This window comes from Schistocerca serialis, chromosome 2, assembly GCF_023864345.2.
Source record: "Schistocerca serialis cubense isolate TAMUIC-IGC-003099 chromosome 2, iqSchSeri2.2, whole genome shotgun sequence".
NCBI lineage: Eukaryota > Metazoa > Arthropoda > Insecta > Orthoptera > Acrididae > Schistocerca > Schistocerca serialis.
The window spans coordinates 500,873,321-500,887,508 of NC_064639.1; the positions used below are offsets into that span (position 1 = coordinate 500,873,321).

General features: G+C 37.7%; 1 protein-coding gene across 3 annotated transcripts in view; it reads left to right on the forward strand.

Moving 5' to 3' along the window:
* The first annotated feature begins 5,046 nt into the window (after nt 1-5,046).
* LOC126457450 (transcription initiation protein SPT3 homolog) overlaps nt 5,047-14,188 on the forward strand; it is a 114,544-nt gene continuing 105,402 nt past the window's right edge. Inside the window, exons 1-2 of one of the 3 annotated variants that reach the window (XM_050093730.1) lie at nt 5,047-5,206; nt 13,057-13,275. In XM_050093730.1, the coding sequence (XP_049949687.1) occupies nt 5,152-5,206; nt 13,057-13,275 (274 nt within the window). In that variant the 5' untranslated portion in view covers nt 5,047-5,151. Of the gene's footprint in view, nt 5,207-5,329; nt 6,075-6,715; nt 6,777-13,056; nt 13,276-14,188 lie in introns of those variants that run through there. The other 2 variants (XM_050093733.1, XM_050093732.1) reach the window with 2 other exon arrangements.

Below are 14,188 nucleotides of genomic sequence, written 5' to 3' on the forward strand. Positions count from 1 at the left end.
TTATAAACAACGTAACTTTGAGGCTAATGTATGTTACAATAAAGAAAAAGATAACCTCACTTTCTCTCTATTTGACATGAATGTTATTGTTTTGAACTTCCTGTTCTCCTCTAGTTTTGTGAACTGAACGATCACGAAAGTCGATAGACAGTTCTTTGCGCCTTAGATACAGCGTGTGACGTCAAAATGACGACATGTGTGCACAAAGTTTTGTGAATTGTAGGTTACCATGTTTAGCCACAGTCTAATATATCAGTTGTAACACTCTGTCTCGTTTTTATCACCCCAAGACGCAGCAGCACCCCAAGTGACCAGCAAGCGACATTTCTGAATACGATATCAGATGAAAACGAACACATCTCATAGGGGGGGAAGGGGGGAGGGGGCGCAGTAAGCAATGAGCAGAAAGGAAAGTAACACGTGTTCTCGGTTGTGCGTATGATGTCAAAGTAGAAGTAACCGCACCAAACAGAGCACTAGTTCGCATTGTGTGCAATAGTTTTTCCTTTATTCCATGGAATACTTTGATTTAGTTCTTCCCTTGGAAGTATACAGTCAATAGTGAAACGAGTTCAGGAGTGTTGCGATTTTTGCTGTAATTGCATAGTTTTCTTTCGGAACTTAAATAGTTAGAAAACAATGGAGAGTTGGATCAACATTGCGTTAGCCAGCTTTGTGGTTTATCCTGTAAAGTAACTACCTACTGTGTCAATGATGGATGTGTAGAAAGCAAATGTAAGTCTTAAGTCTGTAAACATTGGAAGTACATAATGTGACAGTTCTTAACTGAGGATAATTGAAATGAATAATTTACTTTAATTTTTGACAATACTTGGTTGTAATAGCCAAGTAACTAGCTACTGTGTGAATGATGGATTTAATGAAAGCAGATGTAAGTATCAAACCTGTAAATATAAGAAGTTTAATTTTAATTCATGTACAGAATTGTACTGTTTATTGACTGAGGATCATTAAAATTAATGAAACTCAAGTTTTTCTAATTACATTTTTGTAATGTGTTTATCTGACATGTTCCACACCCAAGAGGACCCCTCTTTTGTGGGTCTATGGAATGAATAATTAATCTAATCTAATCTTATACACTCGGTGTAGAATTTACAAGTGAGTGTGAAAATTTATTTTTACATTGGCAGGTTCTGTTGTTAAAGCCTGTTTTTCCTACAACTGGAACGCATAGGGAACTGGCATAACGTATCACAATTTCCCGTGTAATGAAATATTACAAGAACTATGACTGTCCAAATGTTATAGGAAAGACACGATTATGCTCTCACCATATCGCGTAAGTACAGTACATGAGGGATTTACGGTCTGAATTGGTCAGTTTGCCGCCAAAAAAAGTACACAACTCAGACCCAGTTTTATTGTGCGATTTGCCGTGTAGCAGTGCGATTTTCAATGTGTCACCTGCAACAGAAGGCGGAAGCAAACGGAATAAGAAACGAGAACTACATAAAGGATCTCTTGAGACTCTGGAAAAGCTGTCACCAAATAAGAAACACCTTAATAAGGGCATGTTTATGGGTGGCAGTCTTTCTTCTGGCACAGATTTAGTTGCTTTGATTAATGCTATAGCGGTGATAGAAAGAAGGAATGCTGGTCTTACAAACAAGTATGCAACTTAAAGCATGTAATAAGGATCTATGGAGTCAGCTATGAAGAACACAACTACTTCTGCATGAGGAAGAAATTACAAGGTGGTTCTTGTATCTTATAAAATTCCTCGTGTGTTGCGAAAATATTTTCACCCAATCAAATTGAAAGTTTATTAAATGACTGAAAAAGAGTTCGAGGGAGCAATTAGGACATTAGTGAAGCATTAGTCTGCATGCTATATTGCGGAAATGTTATATTTTCTGAGGATAAAAATCGAGTGTTCCCTATTGGCAGTGTCGACGTTGAGGACCTCGATAAGCCGCCCTTTTAGTTGCAGTCCTTGCATTTTGAAAGATGTTTTGATTATGAGGGAAATGTAGGATAAAAATTTCACCGACAGAGAAAGTGTGTGTTTTCGCTAGGGGACTGACTTTGAGAACTCCACAGTAATGTTTTAGTTGTTATAATGTGTGGACTGTTTGCAAATTGATATTCGCGTGACAGCTGACCTCTTGAATGAAATTTTTGTCACCTTAGCCAGTAATTCATATAAGCTTGTAGTCTGTGTTGCAGACATCAGTATAATATACAAGCTTTGCGTGATGCATGTAATGTTGTTTCCCTTTTCCTAGCGACATACGGAAACGTGGATGAGTGTTCGTTGATGCCCCACATTTGCTGATGCTCTTACGGTATCATTTGCTGGATGAAGGCATTATTATAGAAAATAAGGCAGTGACGAAATTCGTGTTCGAGGGGCTTTTGACTTTAGACTGTGGCGAGATGAAAGTGTGTCCAAAGTTAACACAGCAGCACATCACCTTTAAGGGCAGAGAGTAACAGAGGGTGCGTTTAGCAGCTGAGTTGCTGTCTTACACAACTTCTCAGGTCGTTCTGTATTTAATGCCAGGAGGAGACGCTAGTGAGTTCATACAACGGTCGATGATACTTTAGATGTCCTCAATTCAAGGACCTTCGAAAGAAAGAAACGTCTGGTGTGTGCCTTTGGAACTCATTTCGATGCACATGAAGAATGTCTGCACAAGTTCTGCAAATACTGAATTCTGAGAGCATGCGCATTCGTCATCAAGACAATTGTTACCTTTTCTGAAGGGATTCATGAAGTGTATTCAGTCATTTATAGGTATATACAGTGACTTAGGAGAATACAGTATCAAGTATATATTCATTACTAGGCTGAATCAGTACCATCTGAAAACTTCTTTTCTCTTGTAAGGGGTCTGGGACATTTTCATGACTATCCAACTCTAGTAGATGTAAAAACTAGAATGACACAATCATCGTTAAGTGCCAATACTTTAGATATTCCTCTATCTAATGCTTCTTTTGTAGAACCTGATGAAGAAGGAACATTTGTGACTGCAACAGTGTTCAGCGACATTCTTTCTGATATGTCTGAAGTACTAACAGCGCTTGAAGGACAGAAAAAAACTGAGGGGATAAAACTGATTGCAGAAATTTGTGAGAGTTCCTCAGCATCTGTGGGTTCGCACTGTAGTACAGAGGCATTTCAGGACTTTGTTGGATATTTAGGTCATTGGTGCTGGCAGTACGACAGAACACTGGGCACACCTTTTGAAGAGCTAATGTGAATCCCCAGAGAGAAACCCATCAGCTGGCTGTGCATGATTCCTAGCAGGAAGTTTAGTTGTGCCTTCAGAAACACGTTTCGAGACAATGAGCCAGTTCAAGCTGACTTTTGCTCAGCTTCATGGCAATGACTGTTTGTCTAGAGGAAAGTAAGTTGCATGCAACACTTGGTGTCCGGGTCCCCAATATATACAAGGAGATAATTAGAATTTACACTAGAACTCGCACCTTTATTAATTTCCGCCATCGAAAAAAAGGGAGAAAATGGCATGTTTCATCACAATAATAATTTCAGTACAAAGTCTAACTGTTTTGTAAATAACAGTTGTGTATATAGGTATGTACATTTTTGACCGAACCGTTGTGAATAGAAGGTATTGCGTGTGATAATGTGTTTGAAAACATCTCGCGAATTTTGTCACAGCTTACAAGACTGACGTAACAAATGTTAATACTAATTTACAGCACTGCTTAATAACTTCACTGCAGAGGATAAATGGTAGTAACAGTGTTTTTTATTTATATGGTCGTAATGAGCAGCAATTATGCTCTTAAGTAAATTTATTTCAACGTATTATATTAATAGTTTCTCATTAAATTTTGGGGCAACGTTTCGCATTTCAATTGTGTGTCAGTGTGATTGTAATCTGATATTTTAACTATGCGTAAGGCATAAGCTCATCAGTTTTAACTGTAATGTTTTAGCAGCAGAAAAGCAGTTTAGACATCTAAATTCCGGTATTCTGGCACTAAGAACATTTTCGTCAAGAACCTCGAATAAACGTGCTGCTTGTGATTGCCTGTTTCCATGCTGACACCACAGTGTCAGCCAATAGCAGAGCAGAGCGTTTACTGCCCAGCTTTATTATTTACATCTTTGACTGGCATTTCTATTGATTTGTAAAATAGTTTTTACAATAAGGAGGGTATGTAGTGCTACAAAAATTGACAATAACTGAAAGATTACAACATGTTTGTGATTATTTAGTTTCCTATGAGTCATGGGAGATACGAAATTACAGGACAGTTTACTTACGATTCTCTTGCAAAGTACAGACAATTACTGAATTTACTAAGAAAAAGTTGCTAGTAAACACCAGAAGACCTGACCTTTTACAGAAAGACGTCCTGTGTCTATCCAAATCAATGAATATGCAACGTAGTAAACCTAAATGGAATGTAATACCTGCGTTATATAATGTATCAAGTAATGAGTCACCACAACTGTAGCTTAAGAGAAAGCCTCACAGACGTGATAATAAATCGTCAATAGCTATAAAACCGTTTCGCAACACAGGAGAAACCAGTTCCGCAATTGTTGCTAAATCTGAACCAGAAACGGCAAGACTGTTCACACATTCGCTTTTGAAGCAAATAATTACATTTACAAAAATATTCGCGCATTAGCAAGTCGAGCGAAGCGTAAGAAAGGACTTCATTGGATAATTTTAGGTATCAAAGAAAGTGCCTGTGATAATAACAGCAGAATTTTCACGGAAATAAGCCGCACATTTTGAAATATTCGATAGTATTTCTCCATGAATTATTTGTAGCTTATGTCATTGACTCAGAGTGATTCGGCTGTTTTAAATGTATTTCACGATAATTCATGTCTCTTGGTAACTTACTAACACAGGGAACGCATTAATATGACAACCATTTCGTTCATTCAGTAGAGAATAATGAAAACCAAACATTATCCCTATGACCGCAGTGACTGTCTCGTTCCTGAACACTTGGAGCGCTGGTGTAACTCCAGCTGTCGAACGGTAAAAATCTCGCACCAGAGGGTGTAGTGAGATGAGTCGTGACTGTGGTTTAGCTCTCGAGCTGTTTATAAATATGAATAGGATGTTTGGGATGTTTTGTAGTCTCTGGTCGATTGCGTTGTAGCGCGGTGAATTTGTTTATTAGTTAACGAAGATGAATGGTTCGTTGTCGAAGTTATGTGACGGCGAAGATCAGTCGTATATACAAGGTTGGTAGTGCGAATTTTATTGGAAGTTGCTGTATTGTCTTCTATATTCTACAACTATGTAGACTGATGAAAACTCTTGGCTTTCGACAGTGTTTGGAAATGACAGAGAAAGGATTCTGAGTGTTTGATGTGTCAACTGTGACGACTGTTGAGAAACTGTTTTCTTTTTATTACTAACGACAAGTTATTGTATATTTTTTTATTCCAGAAAATATGTGCCGTTGATTTGGTCATGTAGAAATGAAATATTAGGTCTCATTGCTGTGGGCTGAAATAAAACAAATGCTGAGTTAAATCGGAAATTGTGCTATATATACACTGTGTACATATATAACTCCTTATAAAGAAAGTTAGGGAACAGATTTAATAACGCTTGGACATCAATTTTTGTGAAAACATCGTTACTTGGTTAAATTTTATAGGATTTCGTGAAGTAAAGTCAACACACGCGTAGATGTAATCCATTGAAAATTGTACTGAACTGCTTTTATTCTTTTTGAGCTTACCAAACTATTCTTTAACCCATTAACAGGAATACGTTGGAATCTGAAATGGGTTGTGACAGCTCGGCCCTCCCCTTAGAATTTTGGTTGTGATTATAGTGTGGTCTGTATTGTAGCTAGAGATTTCTTTTAAGTAGGAAGGTGGTAGTTATTTCTGTTCAAGAATTCGACGGTGGTTTCGAGGGAGTCATTAAGGAGAAACATCGTTACTAGTCACCACATTTCTCCATGACAAAGATAGACGTAGGATAATGTTGATCATTTTTTACTTCCAGTGTGGGATCCTTCTCCCACCCCCCATCACCCTTGGAATATTTGTTGTCATGACAGACTGATCCCTCGCGTAATCCGAGGTCTAGCTAAAAGTGAGTGATAATTTCTTTGAGTTAACAAAGTGAAATAAATTTTGTAGAAACACATTGATCTGTAGTGAACCTTCACGTCATCTTTATCGCACTTTTCATTATAAAAACAAAATTCAGAAACCGCATATAGCAAAAAAGTTAAATCCCAAGTAATTTAATGAATTTTGTGTGCGCGCATTTACAGTGCTTGAGTACTGTGCTTGCCAGGGATGTTTTTGAAATTTAGACTTCCTAAAACTTCATTTTAACACTTTTCTGGGCATTTTAAAAGTGTGAATTCAACATTTGTTTTACATAGGCCTAGCTTCTAGTGCGGCAAAAGTTCTGTCGTATCCGTACCATATCTCAAAATCTGCGGTTCTTGTCAAAGTTACCAGTACAGTGTACAGGCTCAAATCAAGTCTTGCTTATCTGACAAAAACTACAAAAAATGGAATGGGGTATCATTATGTAACTTCGACTACAGGCTTCATAAGGGAACAAATTTAATGTGAAGCTATTGTTGTTATTCCTGTCTGCTTAAAGAGGTGCATACAAGATGTATTTGTGTAACCCCACACACAATTAAAATACCTCTTCCCCCCTCCCCCCTCCCTCCCACCCTAGAAATTCATGTTTCTTATGTTTACATGTTGCCGAAGAGAGGAGTTGTCGCAGAACATGATTCCATAAGACAAGAGTGAATGAAAATATTCAAAATGTGTTAGTTACCTCTTTTCTATAACCCTAAAGTTGATATTATTCTTATGGTAAATGTAGGCAAACTATATGGTATTTGGGTGAACAGGAATATTTGATAAGAGTAATCATCTTTTTTTACTAACGTAATGTTAATGGCTGCTGTGACATCGCGTTTTGGTGCTTATATTCACCGTTTTCTTGTTGATAAAGGCATCAAATTTGAAAGGAAAAAGACCTACTTGTAGTGACAAATTGGTCTGTAGCCCACCCCAAAGTCTAGTGTAAGTTGGAAGGTGACAGTTTGGTTGTGAGTTGGTTGAGCCAATGAATGTGAAACTAAAAAATCTGGTTGTGGTGACAGACCGATCTGTAGCTTAACCCATTTGGAAAAATTGCCACTAATATTACATTGTAGTCACCATGTTGTTTACAACATTTGTCATGTTTCCTAAGTCACTGGTCAAAGTCGGTGACTTATGTTGAATGTTGCTCTTTATCCAGTTTTTCAATTTAAAATTTTAATCACTATACAGACTTTGAACATCTGAGGCAGTACAATAGTGGATGAGCAATTATTTTTCAAAGTTTCAAGAGTAGCATATTTGTACAAAACCAGTCAGTAATTTCTGCAAAGTGTCATTAACTATTTTCTCTGACACTTCTTTACTCGGTGCCATCTGCAAGCAGGACTAATTCTGTGTCTTGATTTGAATAAAATGGCAGGTTATTAACTTAAAAGTGAGAACAGCAGTGGGGCAATGCCAAATCGTGCAGGAATTCTGTTGTACTTTCTCCTCATCCAAATGGTGTAGCAGTTCTCTTTCTATTACTTGAACAGTCTAGGATAATTTTCTGCCTTTCTGTTTCTTAAATAAGAATAAAACAATGCATGTGCTGAATTATGTATTCCATAAAACTTAACTTCTCTAATAGAGTATTACGGCTGACAGTCAAACGCCTTTGATAGTCGCAGAAGATCCCAACTGTTGATAGTGCTTCATTTAAAGATTTTGTTATGGGCTCAGTTACTATATAAGTAGCTGGCTCAGTGGAGAGGGCATTTTGGAATCCAAACTGTGATTGGCGAACCACCTTATATATACATATTTTTGAAAATGGTGTATGGAGTGAACTGGGTGGTAATAAATGACATTGTATAGTCACCCTTCTTGTAGAGATGCCTAACAATGGCTGGGATAAACACGCGTACTTAATTATGATTTATGTAAGTGACTAAGAACATGTTGTAGTGTATGCCATGTTTTTTAGTGTTCCATTCCATGTGAACTTAGGATGAGGCCTCATCTTTATTTTAAGTAAGGGTGTGAGATTAATATTTGTTTCACTAAATTCCATGTACTGGTTTGCTATTTCTTATTAACTATTTACACCAATTTAAAAGAAAATTAATTATTAAAAATTCTACTGCACATGAGCTGTCTTTTACAATGCTCCTGTTCTCTTTAACAGCAAGGATATCTACAGCTTCTTTCACTGTCTGTTTCTTAACAGTATTTTATTTTATTGTCTGATCTGTCAATTTCAGACAAGACGTACATGTTCTGGGATTCTTTTAAAAATTTTCGGTATTACGGGAGTGTCAGATTCCACCCGTCTGCTTTGACCCATGATGTCATCAATATGGCGGAAATGGCTATTCTAAGTATTCCAATATGGCGCCTATGGTGTCACTACATACACGCGGCAACAAACACAATAATACGTATAAATAAGACAGTAACATCTCCTTCCAAATACACAATCAAACTAACGGGACAACCGTGGGAAATTTGGTGTTTTAGGGAGGGAACAAGCTAAACAAAATAGTAAAAAAATAAAAAGTTCCAAAGCACACAAAATGAAAAAAATTACAGAATCTACAGAAATCGGACACTTCCATTGAACTATATAGGTCAACCGCAGCTGACAGTACAAAAACAAACGCCTGCAGCAAAAACTATGATAATTGGAATCAGACATTTCCCTTAACCACAGCTGATGATACCAAAGCACCAATACCTACATATAAAACTATGAAAATTGCAATCAGTAATTTCCACTGACCTATATAGGTCAACCATAACTATTGACATGAAAAAACCACCACCTACATCTATGAAAACCAAAACCACAACACCTGAAAAATTTAAAAGTCAAACATCCCTATGTAAATTAAATAAACATTCAGTACACAGTAAAATACAGAAAACATTACAATTTGAGAAAGTTAGACCCAAAAAAAACAATTGCTTACCACCAACAAATGTCTGCACTGCAAAGTATTATCCAACATCCATTTACCACAAAGTTTACCTTGTATTAAAATATGACAAAATTAAGGGTATTACTATCTTGAGCAAATTGGATAGGGAAATTTGTCACTGATGCCATGTTCTTCAACATGGCTAATGGCACCTCTAGATCACTTTTTCTGCTGTATTTAGTCTAGAAGTTGATCATGGGATCAGGTCCTGCTTGGACTATGGATTTTCACTCTTTGTTATAACCATCCGTCATCTCTCAATGATATTAGAAGTAAACAGAAATGACATGTGGTTTGGATTTCACATTAAACTGTAGGTTACCTTTCCCTCGTTGGATAATGTACGTAGTTTAGGGACATGCAAGTCACCAAAATGTCATTCAATTGAGACTTTCACCAGGCAAATGAGCCTTACAAAGTTATTATATACCAGCTGAGGAACCCAACTTTGCCTAGATATTTGTAGCTATGCCTGGACTTCATTGTGTGAATTTTGTTTTCTTTGTGTAGATTGTATGAAGTAGTATGATTGCGGCATAAATGAAGAGCTTGTTTGCCTCACAAACACAGGAGAGTCATGTATACCTGGCCATGTGAAAAGCAACTGACAACAAGGACGACACCCACAATGCTCAGTTCTGACTTTATGATTTGTTTATGGTCATGCCATAATGTAAGCTCACCGGGCATTGTACATGTTTAAAGTGAAATAATAAATTGTTAGGAATAAGCTGGATTTGGGGTATAAAAACTCTCGCCTGCGCCACATGCCATCAAAATTGCCACTTCTATGACATTAGATTGAAGAGAAACAACTTTAAGCCTTTGTGAGTGCAGAGTTCTGAGGAGCGAAATAATGCATGACATTATCATCCAGAGATGTGTATGCCTTGCTTTAGGAAAGAGTTCACAAAGCTGGATGTTCTCGAGCTGCAGCAAGTCTCGCCTCAGAATCTTCACCAGAATTGCAATACTGTATGGTCCTCAGTATTTAACCAGTCTGATGTATTCAGAAAGACTTAGCCATTTTTTAAAATTCTTAATCAAAACAAAATTTAAAAAAAAAAATACATGTAGGCTTATCAAAAAGCAGACTCTCAAAATGAAATCGGTAAATCTGTATATCATAACCATGTAAATTTGATGTTAATTTGTGTTCGCAAAGTTGAGATTGCTGCACATAATTCTGTCTCTGGTGTAAACTTTTGAAAATATGTTTGTCACTGAGGGAAGAAAAAACTTGCTACTGTATTTGTTCTTTGGTGTACTATGAAACGTAACAGTGCTATCTGTTGGGTCTTTGGTGTACTACGCCGTGATTATTTAAATGTGAGAACTACTAACCTGAGCAGACATTTTAAATAAAGCTTTAATTTAGAACTTTTTTGTTTTGTTTTGTAAAGCCTACGTGTTACCACAAGCTACACTCAAGTTACCTGTGAAAACCCCATAGTAGTTGTGGAGATCAGTGATTCAGAGACACACAACATTTTTACAGTTTTATTATTAGTATTTATTATTATTCAAGAAATTTACAGCAAAATCACCGCACATTAATAATCCCTTCTTTTTCAGTGACAGCACAATAAACCATCGAAGTTTCATGTTACCATTTGTCAGTGTAGACATGCATACAATTGCTACATTCCCAATACTAACTCACAAACACACCCATAATCACTTGTATTAAGATTTTCTATCCCTGAGGTTGCAAGGCATTCAAAGAGAGAAATGACATTAATTTCTTTCCTACTGCTAAGATCAAGCGAACAAATTAACAAATCATTTACTTTATTTTAATGCACTCTCTTATACAAATTAATCCTGCAAGATAAATTCAGAAAACCAGTACTATACAATGGACAAGTCTCAGTGTTTTGGTACACATTATGTTTGAATATCACATACTGTTTAGTAGTGATAGAAAACAGCAGTAAGCTTTCTTCAGGTCGACCGAAGCGTTCGATGTTTTTGGTTTAGTTTGCGTGTGTGGAGTGTTTTTAGGTGGCGTATTGTTGCGGTCGGTGGTTTTCTCTGGTGGTGTGTTTATGGGTAGCGTGTTACGTGGCGTATGGGGTTCATTTGCGTGATAGCATTGCACGTGTGTGGTATCGGGACTGTGTTTTCAGCGGAATATTTTTCAGTGAGTTAACGATTTTAGTTTTGTTGTATCGACGTTATTGTAGGTTTTTTTTTATGTTTGTCGTGTGTGACTTTTGATAAAATGCTGTTTTTTATGTCTTTGGTAGGTATGGATATGACTGACAGGGTCAACAGTTTTCAGTTGTCAGCGATGATGGGGGACAGTGTGTTGTCTCTAATAAAATTTCTTCAACTATTCGGATTTTTGGATGAAGCCGTGAAGTGTTCAGTATGTCGTGAAGAAATGAGGCTTACTTAAAGTTCCGGCGTCTCGGACCAGGGACGGCTGTATGTGGAGATGTCGTAAGGATAACAGATCAAAGGAAGTGACTTACCATACGAAAGCGCTGGCAAGTCGATAGAAACACAAACACACACATACATACACACAAAATTCTAGCTTTCGCAACCAATGGTTGTTTCGTCAGGAAAGAGGGAAGGAGAGGGAAAGACGAAAGGATGTGGGTTTTTAAGGGAGAGAGTAAGGAGTCATTCCAATCCCGGGAGCAGAAAGACTTACCTTAGGGGGAAAAAAGGACAAGTATACACTCGCGCGCGCGCACACACACACACACACACACACACACACACACACACACACACACACACACACACACACACACACACACACACACACACACACACACACACACACAAGCAGACATTTGCCTTTACAAATGTCTGCTTGTGTCTGTGTTGGATATGTGTATATATGTGTGTGTGTGTGTGTGTGTGTGTGCGCGCGAGTGTATACCTGTCCTTTTTTCCCCCCAAGGTAAGTCTTTCCGCTCCCGGGATTGGAATGACTCTTTACCCTCTCCCTTAAAAACCCACATCCTTTCGTCTTTCCCTCTCCTTCCCTCTTTCCTGACGAAGCAACCATTGGTTACGAAAGCTAGAATTTTGTGTGTATGTATGTGTCTGTTTGTGTTTCTGTCGACCTGCCAGCGCTTTCGTATGGTAAGTCACATCATCTTTGTTTTTAAATATATTTTTCCCGCGTGGAATGTTTCCCTATTATAGATCAAAGGAAGTGTTAGATTCCAATTTTGTTGGTTTGTTGTGTTTTTTTGATGTAGTGATGATTGTGGACGTGGTTGTAGTTTTGGGTTTTATGATTTTGTATCGGTAGTTTCTGTTAACCTATATAGGTCAAGGGAAGTGTTAGATTCCAATGTGTGGTTGTGGCTGTGGGTTTTCCGGTATCTGGAGTTGCTGTTAAGCTATATAGGTCAAGGGAAATGTTAGATTCCAATTTGTGGGATCGGGAGCTGCTGTTGAGCTATAGGTCAAGGGAAGGGTCAGATTCCAGAGGATATTGTGTTTAGTGGAATTTGGGGAGTTTTGTGTTGTCGGTTTTTTTCGTCGTTTTGTGTGGTTGGTATGGTGGTGTGTGTCTAAATTTGTTTATATTTACTTTGTCCCCACCCAAAAACCCTTAATTTCCCACGCTTGTCCAGTTAGTTTCATTAGGTTTTTTGTGGAACGTGTGTGTGTGTGTGTGTGTGTGTGTGTGTGTGTGTGTGTGTGTGTGTGTGTGTGTGTTGGTTTGTCAATGTATTTTCGTGTTTGTGGTCATTTACGTGATGACGTCATAGGCGCCATATTGGAGTCGTCGTGTATGGTCGTTTCCGCCATATTTGTGATGTCATGGGTCAAAGCAGACGGGTGGAATTGGGCGCTTCTGTATTTCCCCTTCTTCTTTAAAACAAAACTCAACAGATTATATTTATGACACTGTGCGTGGCAGTTACACGTTTCAACCATTTTAACAATATGGAAAGATACTTTTAATTGAAATTCATCTATTATGAATAGCAGTATTAAATCATATATTTTAAAAATAAAATGGCCATTAAAGTATTCAAGTAGTAATTGAAATTATTTATTTTGCAGCTTTACAAAAGATGATGCACGCTGATGGCGATAGTCCAAGACCTCTTGAATGCTCTGCAGCTCACATAGAAAAAGTATTGTACCAGCAAATGAAGTCCCTCTTAAATCAAGCAAATGAAGTTGCTAAAATGAGAGGAGCAAAATCAATTGAAGCAATTGATTTTCTTTTCTTAATGCGAAAGAATAGAGTGAAAGTCCGTCGATTACTTGATTATTTTGGTAAGTATATTCATATATTTATTGCAAATTGTCATTTCTCATATAATCTATGTATTAAAAAGTTAGATCGAATTGCAATATCTGCCTCCCTTTCTCTTCATAATTCGCAGGCCCACCATATGTTGGATAAGAGTACAATTTTGAATGATTGTAGCAAATGCTCTCATCGTTATGAAAAGAGCTGCAACCAGAAGAACCCATCTGACCCACTGCAACTGGATGGGTATGTTGCTCACCCTTGACTTTGCCAATGATAAGGTTTTCATGATTCACTGTGCACTTGGGGAGGCAGATGGGGCAGTCGGGTTGTGCCCATCAATTGATGTAACAAGGTTCCAAATGACGCTGATGACCAGTGCATCAGCGGGTAGCATTACTAGATCATCACCTGAATGTACTCTGTGGGGCCACTGGAGCCTGAGGGTCCTATTTTTGTATTATGTGCCACACCAGTCGCACAGATACCACTAGTGCTTATTGTTGACAGCAGAGGATTCAAGAAGGCATGCATGTGTGGGTTTTAGGATCTGGATGTGTGACAAGCATCAAAAGCCGCCACTAACTCTTTGTCCTCTTCCGAAATATTTATTGAGTGAGGAAAGTGCTGGTCAAATTTACAAACATGTCGTGCCATACTCAAGGTTCCTGAATGAGTGTTCAGTAAGTTTTTACACAATTTGCATTGAGACACCTACTGATTTATTTGAAGCTGCCTCATACACAACTTTTCCCTGCTGGACTTGTGCTCGTATTTCATGACTTAGTATATATTTTTCAATTCTTAGTTTCTTCTCTGTGTCCTTTAAGTTTGGTGTCTTCATTTTTCTGCTCTTACCATTATGATAAATGAGCTGCAGAGAAAATTGTTACACAGACATATAGCTGACTAGTCATGTAAATTGACAGTGCAACC